Source organism: Mus musculus, chromosome 17 (genome assembly GCF_000001635.26).
Source record: "Mus musculus strain C57BL/6J chromosome 17, GRCm38.p6 C57BL/6J".
Taxonomy (NCBI): domain Eukaryota; kingdom Metazoa; phylum Chordata; class Mammalia; order Rodentia; family Muridae; genus Mus; species Mus musculus.
The window spans coordinates 57079170-57088127 of NC_000083.6; the positions used below are offsets into that span (position 1 = coordinate 57079170).

Below are 8958 nucleotides of genomic sequence, written 5' to 3' on the forward strand. Positions count from 1 at the left end.
ACTGAGGGTGTGGGCTTTGAGACCTTTCTCCTAGCTGCCTGAAAAAAGACAGTCTTCTCCTGACTGTCTTCGGATCAAGATGTAGAACTCTTGGCTCCTTCTCCTGAACCATGTCTGCCTGGATGCTGCCATGCTCCCACCTTGATGATAATGGACTGAACCTCTGATCCTGTAAGCCAGCCCTAATTAAATGTTGTCCTTTATAAGAGTTGCCTTGGCCATGGTGTTTCTTCTCAGCAATGGAGACCCTAATTAAGACACACAGGATGTAAGTGAAACACCACATGGGTGGTTCACAACTTCAGCTCCAGTGGATCTGAAGCCTCTGGCTTCTAGATACCCATTCACACAATTAGAAATAAAATCAATATTATACTGAAAAAAATTAAAAAAAAAAAAGAAGTCTTAAGCGTGGCTACCCATCCTTGAGAAGCCAATCAGCTACACCTTTAATCCTAGCTCTCAGGAGGCAGAGGCAGGCAGAGCTCTGTGAGTTTAGGGCCAGCTTGGGCTACACGGTGAGTCCCAGGACAACCTGGAACTCTCTACATAGGGAGATCCTGTCTCAAAAACACCAAAACCCAAACCAAACAAAATGCAGAAGATGCATTCAGTGATTCAGTGTGGCCACACTGGAAAGGGGGGGGGGACGGGATGGGGGAGATCCAGTGACCTTCAGGTCCATCTTTCCAAAGTACAGACTGTGGCCCCAGTATGCATGTTCCTGGTGTGCAAGTGGCTTATCTTACACTACAGAGTTGCTCTGGTCTAGCCTGGTCTGTTTGGCTCTGCAATCCCTGTACCCCACCACTCCAGGAGCTGATCTTCAGTGGCTGGTGGGCCCCTCCACTCCCTAGCTGCACTCAGAGAAGAAACTAAATCAAACAGAAACCACACCAAAGCAATGACTCATTTATTGATGGAGGGTCAGCAGGGGAGAGCAGGGTGGGGTGGATTTTAGGGAGGGGCTCTCTCACCCCAGGCAACAGGCCTCTCTTTTTCCTCGTCCTTCAGCACTTCTCTGGTAGGAACTGAACTAAGGCACAAGGGCAGGAACATACGGGGACTTACGGGAGCCAGAGTGAAGGTGCTGGGTCAGGAGTGGGTAGCTGTGAGGTCAGAGGTAAGGCAAGGTGAGAGGACTTGGAGGCTGGGGAAAATGTTAAGATCTAGAGAAATATCTGGGCATGTCAGAGGTGGAGGAGAATGGTTCAGGAGTGCTGGGGAAGGGACAGGGCATAAAGGAAAGGATTTTCAAGATCTAAGAAGGTGGAGTGTGTGTGTGTGTGTACATGTGTTGAGGGGCGCTCATGGGAACTAGAAGAGCCCTTCCCTGGCAGGTTGGAGAGACAGTGGGGTTTAGGAGTTAAAGGTGAAGCAAATAGAAGCAACCTGGGCTTGGCCCTCATGGTGAAGATGCTCATGGGGTCCTAGGGAATGAGGCAACTAGGTGCAGGGGTGTGATGCTTAGGGTCAAAGCTTTGCTGGTGGGCCCCAGGGACAGAGTGATGGCAGGAGACTTAAGCCACCTCCTCTTCAGCCTCCTCTTCGAACTCGCCCTCTTCAGCAGTGGCATCCTGGTACTGCTGGTACTCGGACACCAGGTCGTTCATATTGCTCTCTGCTTCCGTAAACTCCATCTCGTCCATGCCTTCGCCCGTGTACCAGTGCAGGAAGGCCTTGCGTCTGAACATGGCGGTGAACTGCTCCGAGATGCGCTTGAACAGCTCCTGGATGGCAGTGCTGTTGCCGATGAAGGTGGCTGCCATCTTCAGGCCCCGGGGTGGGATGTCACATACGGCTGTCTTGACATTGTTGGGGATCCACTCAACGAAGTAACTGCTGTTCTTGCTCTGCACACTTAACATCTGCTCGTCTACCTCCTTCATGGACATCCGTCCCCGGAAGACAGCAGCCACAGTCAGGTAGCGACCGTGTCTCGGGTCACACGCAGCCATCATGTTCTTAGCATCGAACATCTGTTGGGTCAGCTCAGGAACGGTGAGGGCCCGGTACTGCTGGCTGCCCCTGCTGGTCAAGGGTGCGAATCCTGGCATGAAGAAGTGGAGACGGGGGAATGGCACCATATTCACAGCCAGCTTGCGTAGATCTGCATTGAGCTGGCCCGGGAAACGTAGGCAGGTGGTGACTCCACTCATGGTGGCTGACACGAGGTGGTTGAGGTCCCCGTAGGTGGGCGTGGTCAGCTTGAGCGTGCGGAAGCAGATGTCGTACAAGGCCTCGTTGTCGATGCAGTAGGTCTCATCAGTGTTCTCCACCAGCTGATGCACAGACAGTGTGGCATTGTAGGGCTCCACCACCGTGTCAGACACCTTGGGTGATGGCACCACGCTGAACGTATTCATGATCCTGTCTGGAAACTCCTCTCGGATCTTGCTGATGAGCAAGGTCCCCATGCCTGAGCCGGTGCCACCTCCGAGCGAGTGGGTGAGCTGGAAGCCCTGGAGACAGTCGCAGCTTTCCGCCTCTTTGCGCACCACGTCCAGGACGGCATCCACTAACTCCGCGCCCTCGGTGTAGTGACCCTTGGCCCAGTTGTTGCCTGCTCCGGATTGACCTGGGGAAGCGACAGCGTTGAATTCGCAGGCATGGAGAAGGGGTGGACTCTCCAACCCATCCATCTGCACTGCACCCTGGTATCTGAATCATTAGACTAGAAAATGATAAGAGTACCTGGCTGGGCTCCATGGATGGAGCACTGCCTAGCACGGAGGAGGCCTAGAGTTCTAACCTGGCCACAACAGAAACCAGATGTGTTGGCCACACTCTTACTGCAGTACTTAGGCGGTAGCAGCTGTAGGACCAGGCATTTAAGACTAGCTACAGTTACATGATGAGTTGGAGGCCAGCCTGTGCTACATGAGATTCAGTAGTTAATAGATAACAATGAAAAGACTGGAAGAATAATGCTAGCACTATTGTTATTTTACTGATTTAATTTACTTTTGGGGACTGTGGTGATTAGTTTTATTTTATTTTATTCATTCATTCATTCATTCACTCATTTATTTATTTTAATAGCTTTGTTCTAGCTGGATGTGGTAGTGTGTACCTTTAAACTCAGCACTGGGGAGGGGGAGCACAAGGCCAGCCTGTTTACACAGTGAGACTTAAAAACCAACCAACCAACCAACCAACCAACCAACCAACCAACCAACCAACCAAAAAAGCTCTATTTTTATGTGTGTGTGCATGCAGATAAGTATATGTGCCCCTACAGACCAGACGAGGATATTAGTGTCTCTGTGGATATAGGAGGTGGCTGTGAGCCACTTGACATGGGTACTGGGACTTCAACTCAGGTACTCTGGAAGAGCAGCACATGCTCTTAACCACCGAGCTGTCTCTCCAGTCCTCTAGTGGTTTGTCTCAGGTAGATTTTCTTTCTTTCTTTATGCGGGTTCTCACTGTGTAGCCCTGGATGCTCATGAGCGTCTGGCTTTGTGCCTGGAAAGGGCTTGGATGACAGGAATAGACTACCATGCTTGGCTCTAGGTCATTTGTTTATTGAGCACGGGCTCTCACGTACCCCAGGCTGTTCTCTAACACCATGTAGCTCAGGATAACCTTGAACTCCTGTTCCTTGTGCTCCACTGAACACTGAGATGCTGACAGACATCAGGAAACCCAGTGTCTGTGGTTCTGGACCCTGGACCCAGGCAAGTACCCACCCTGTCCTGTCCCCTCCTGCCTCTGCCTCCATCTGTTCTTCTCACACCCTCTGCTTCAGCCTCCAGATTTATTTTTTTAGCCAAGACATAAAATCATACACATTTGTGTGTGGGGGCACATTGTATTTTGATACAGGTCCATACTGTACGTTGTTTGAATTAGGATAAAGATACCAACTACCCCAAACATACATCAATGTTTTATTTACCTTAAATTTCCCTTCAGCTACATGGGATCCTATATATTGTTATTGTCTGTAGTAACCTTACTGTGTAACAGCACAACTATTACTATTATTACTGACAACAAGCATTTAATATAGTAATAGGCACAAATAATAATCAATACTTTATTATCAAACAATCAACTATTAAAATGTAGTTAATTTAATTCTATAGTTATCTTTCAATTGTTATTTTATTTACATATTTTTGAGCATGAGCGGGTTTCTGTCTGTGTGTCTGTGCCCTCAGAGGTGTCAAGTGCTCTGGAGTTGATGGTTGAAGCACCACACCAGGATCCTGGGGACCAAACAGGGTCCCCTGCTAGAGCAGAGTGCTGTCAGCTGCTACTACCATCTCTCCAGCCCCCATTATCGTGTGATATAATAATTAAAGTTAATAGTAACTGTTTCAATGTTGCCACACCCTCATCCAGAAGCTAGAAGGCTACTGCAAAAAAGCTAAGTAAAACTATACCTCATGCAAGCTTTGAAAATCTCTCCTGCCTCCTCTTAGTCCCCTGACTAGGTTCTGTCTCTTATCTGTTCTTCCCGCATCGGTCAGAGGATGCTGGTGACTTCAGTCAGGTCCCAAAGGCTTCTCTTTCACCTCCTACACCATTCCTGCTGGCCCTGCAGTCCACAAGGTGGCCTCCCTCTGCCCTGTTCCCTCCTTCTTGGTCTTCCATGTTTCCTCATTCCCTCTTCTATAGGCAGTCATATGGGCCTCCTGGCTGGCTGCTCCTCCATCACAAAGGGCTGTGTCCTGCTCTGGGACCTTTGCACAGGCCAGTCGGTCTGCCTGGAATTCCTTCTCCACCGGTATTCACAGCCCCTCCCTCACCTCCAGCAGACCTCTGCTCCATTTCACCTGTGTGTGTGTGTGTGTGTGTGTACCTGTGTGTGCATGCCTGTGTCTACACACGTGCACAGAGGCCAGAGGGCAATGTTTGGTGTCTGCCTCTATCTCTCACCACCTTGTTTGTTTGTTACTACGAGACATGGTCTCTCGCTTGACCAGAACTCAACACTTGGCATGATAGTGAGCTCCAGGGATTTTTTTGTTGTTGTTGCCACTCTCCCCAGAGCTATGGCTACAGACATAAATTCTTGTGCCTGTATGTTTAAATGGGTGCTTGGGATTTGAACTCACATCTTTATGCTTGCATACTGAACACTTTACAGTCATCTCCCACACCTCTACTTAATTTTTCCTTATCTTTCCTCTCTGCCTTCCTTTCTTAACTCCTCATCCTCCCAGTCTGTCTCTCAGAAGTACACTTTGTGTGTACGTTCTTTGGTCCACCTCACTTCTCTGTATTTGTTTACAGTCGTTTCCAGAGGGCCTTGTAGTCACCATACCCGCTCAGGCACACATTATCTTCCACAAATCTTGTATCCACCAGAAAGGGAAACTCACTTGCCCAAGGCCACTTGTTGGGACTGAAGCAGAGAACAGAACAGTCACCTGCTTGCTCCCTCTCTGCCATCTTGACAAACACCAACCTTGTGGTCGTGGACCGACTTCTCTGAGCTCAGATCCCTTCTAGAAAGTAGCGTGGTGTCTACAAAATCCTGCTCACATCCTTCCTAAGCACACTGTCTCCAGAGGGTTGGGACTGGGCTCAGCAGGCAGAGAGCTCCTCTGGGGCTGGGGCTCAGTGGGTAGAGTGCTCCTCTGAGGCTGTGCTCAGCAGGCAGAGTGCTCTTCTGGGACTGGGACTCAGTGGGTAGTGCTCCTCTGAGACTGGGCTCAGTGGGCAAAGTGCTCCTCTGGTGCTGGGGCTCAGTGGTTAGAGTGCTCCTCTGAGGCTGGGCTCAGTGGGCAAAGTTCTCTTCTGGGACTGGGACTGGGACTGGGACTCAGTTGGTAGTGCTCCTCTGAGCTGGGTTCAGTGGGTAGAGTGCTTCTCTGGTGCTGGGGCTCAGTAGGCAGAGTGCTCCTCTGGTGCTGGGGCTCAGTGGATAGAGTGCTCCTTTGAGGTTGCACTCAGTGGGTAGAGTGCTCCTCTGAGACTGGGCTCAGTAGGTAGAGTGCTCCTCTGAGGCTGGGATCAGGGGGCAGAGTGCTCCTCTGAGGCTGGGCTCAGTGGGTAGAGTGCTCCTCTGAGGCTGGGATCAGGGGGCAGAGTGCTCCTCTGGGGTTGGGCTCAGTGGGTAGAGTGCTCCTCTGAGACTGGGCTCAATGGGTAGAGTGCTCCTCTGAGACTGGGCTCAATGGGTAGAGTGCTCCTCTGAGACTGGGATCAGGAGGCAGAGTGCTCCTCTGGTGTTGGGCTCAGTGGGTAGAGTGCTCCTCTGAGACTGGGCTCAGTGGGTAGAGTGCTCCTCTGAGACTGGGCTCAATGGGTAGAGTGCTCCTCTGAGACTGGGCTCAATGGGTAGAGTGCTCCTCTGAGGCTGGGATCAGGGGGCAGAGTGCTCCTCTGGGGTTGGGCTCAGTGGGTAGAGTGCTTCTCTGAGACTGGGGCTCAGTGGGTAGAGTGCTCCTCTGAGGCTGGGGCTCAGTGGGTAGAGTGCTCTTATAGGGGTTGGCCTTCATGGGTAGAGTGCTCCTCTGGCACGCACAAAGCCCTAGGCTCTACCCCCAGCCCCACAGAAACCCATGGGCCATCCCAAAAGGTCAGGAAGTTAGGGTTAAGTTCCATAAATTAGTTTAAGGCTAATCTCACCTATATAGAGAGTTGGTGGTTACCCTAGGCTAGGTTACCCCATCTAAACCCAGAACCTTTTCTTTAAGGAAGCCCCTCAGCTGTGTCTGATGTCTCCCCAGGGTTCTCTTGATGTGCCTAATCAAATCCCTGACTGCCCTGTCAAGGTAGGTTCTTTGGTGCTAGTTACAGAATGTTCTTAAAGCACTTAGAAACGAAAACAAAAGTGTTGTGCACCCACACCAGAGAGGGACTCACCAAATACAAAGTTGTCTGGCCGAAAGATCTGGCCAAAAGGGCCGGAGCGGACAGAGTCCATGGTGCCGGGTTCCAGGTCGACCAGCACGGCTCTGGGAACATAGTTTCCACCTGTGGGGATGGCAGATGGAGGGTGGCTGGGCTGAGTGCCAGGTCCAGCAGGCTCCAGGGCACATCCTGTCCCTTCGTGACAGTGCCCCCCCACTCCCACGCCCGTGCCAGCCCACTGACTACCCTACCTGTGGCCTCATTGTAGTAGACATTGATCCTCTCCAGCTGGAGGTCACTGTCCCCATGATAGGTCCCAGTGGGGTCGATGCCGTGCTCATCACTGATGACCTCCCAGAACTGGGGGTGGGGGTGGGAAGCAAAGTGAGGGGGAGGGGGAGCAAAGTGAGAGGGGAGCAAAATGAGGGGGAGGGGGGAGCAAAGTGAATAGATTTTCCTTTTGTTGTTATAGTTTTTTTGTTTTTGTTTTTGTTGTTATAGTTTTAAAACCTTTTAAAAAACCATTTTCTGTGTGTGTGCATTCATATGCATGCTCCTGTTGTCAATCTTGGCCATGAGCCCTGGGGGAACCATGTTGCTTGTCCTATTGTTTGTTTGATGATGAAATGTGTAGAATAGCTTTTTTTTTTACTTATTGTCTTAAAATTTAATGTATGTATGTATATATATATGTATATATGTATGAATGTATGTATGTATGTGTTTGTATTATTTTTTTAGTCAGTGTCTCCCAAAGCCCAGGCTAGCCTGAAATTCACTAGATAGTTTAGGATGATATTGAACTCTTGATCCTCCTGCCTCAACCTAGCCTAGTGGCTGGGATGACAGGTGTATACCACAACACCTGGGCAAAGGTTCAACCTATTGAGTTATAGCCCCCACCCCTTATTTTTTTGACACAGGGTTTCACGTAGCCCAAGCTGGCCTCCAACTTACTGTGTATGGGAAGCTATTTTTGGGCTCCTGCCTCTATCCACCAAGTGCTAAGATGTCAGAGTGGGTCACAGTGTTAGTCGGGAAGGGCTGAGAGATGCTGTGTCTAGGACACTCTTAAAGCCACTTCTTCAGTTGCTGACTGTCTGTCTGTGAGGTAACTGGGAACTCAGAGCCACAGCAAAGCATGAGCCAGCAAGAAGGGAGAAGTTGGGGGTAGGGAGAGGCTTGGCCCCACCAGAGCCACTTGGTGCCAGTCCATCCCGGCAGCAGCCCTGGGAGGAGGGGCCGTGCCTCTTCGTTCCAGGCAACTGAGGGTGACAGTGGCCCAGCTGTGAGGCCAGCTGTGGCCAAGAGACATAAGGCCAGGCCCTGCCCCCATCAGCCTCTTTGTTCCCAGTCTGGCTCTGCCCTGGTTCCCCTCCTCCACCTAGGATGCAAAATTCCTGGGTGAGCCTTGGGAGAGCCAATAACCCCTCTCTGAGCCCCTGTGCATTCCCACCCTCTACTCAGTCCGACGCACCTTGGCCCCGATCTGGTTACCGCATTGACCGGCTTGCAGGTGCACGATTTCCCGCATGGTGGTGGCGCTGCTGGTGGCGTCTGATGGACGGGTGTCGACCGGCCGCTGTGGCTCTAGCTCTGGACGAGATGGCTGCGGAGCTCTGTCTCTGCGCCCCCGGGCGTCTCTATATTTGCGGAGCAGTACTCACGTCACCGCTGGGTCACCCGCGTGCTCCGCCTCCTGGGCCCGCCTAGGATGCTTGCAGTGAAGGATGGAGGGACTGGAGTAATGGAGGAGGATGGAGGGAGGGGCCTCGGAAAAGTAGGGATCTCCTCCGTCAAGCTCTTTCTCTGAGACCTCAGGGTCCCGGTGTATCCCCACTCTAGTTTCCCCTCAGGCTCCGTTGTCAGGCACCATTCTTTCTTTCCACTCTGATTTCATAGAGACTGGATGGAAAGGCACCTCGGAATCTTGTAAATAGCATCTAGGACAATGTCCTCCCTCTCAGCCCCAGCCCCTGCCTCAATTTCTCTGTCTGCTTCTCCCTTCTTCATTCCTTCGAGACCCCCTTCCTTAGAACCTTTGTATAGGTGGGGAAGAACGGTGACTCTGAGCTCCAGGCTCTCCACAGTGGAGTTTGGTTTGAAGGTGGCAGGTGCATGTGAGACACTGCTGAGTCCTGGAAGTCG

General features: G+C 51.3%; 1 protein-coding gene across 1 annotated transcript; it reads right to left on the reverse strand.

Annotated features, from left to right (window-relative positions):
- Positions 1–891: 891 nt before the first annotated feature.
- Tubb4a (tubulin, beta 4A class IVA) lies at positions 892–8431 on the reverse strand. The gene is made up of 4 exons (NM_009451.4): positions 8288–8431; positions 7062–7170; positions 6823–6933; positions 892–2578 (listed from the first exon to the last, which is right to left on the reverse strand). The coding sequence occupies exons 1-4, from the start codon at positions 8342–8344 to the stop codon at positions 1521–1523; spliced, it is 1335 nt and encodes a 444-aa protein (NP_033477.2). The 5' UTR covers positions 8345–8431; the 3' UTR covers positions 892–1520.
- Positions 8432–8958: the final 527 nt, after the last annotated feature.

Bases quoted from the DNA above. Each gene is read 5' to 3' on its own strand.
- Tubb4a (NM_009451.4), bottom strand. From the start codon at position 8,344: ATGCGGGAAATCGTGCACCTGCAAGCCGGTCAATGCGGTAACCAGATC. The intron at 7,171-8,287 runs GTGCGTCGGACT...CCCCACCCCCAG, and splicing joins GTAACCAGATCGGGGCCAAG to TTCTGGGAGGTCATCAGTGA. The intron at 2,579-6,822 runs GTGAGTCCCTCT...TCGCTTCCCCAG, and splicing joins GCCAGACAACTTTGTATTTG to GTCAATCCGGAGCAGGCAAC.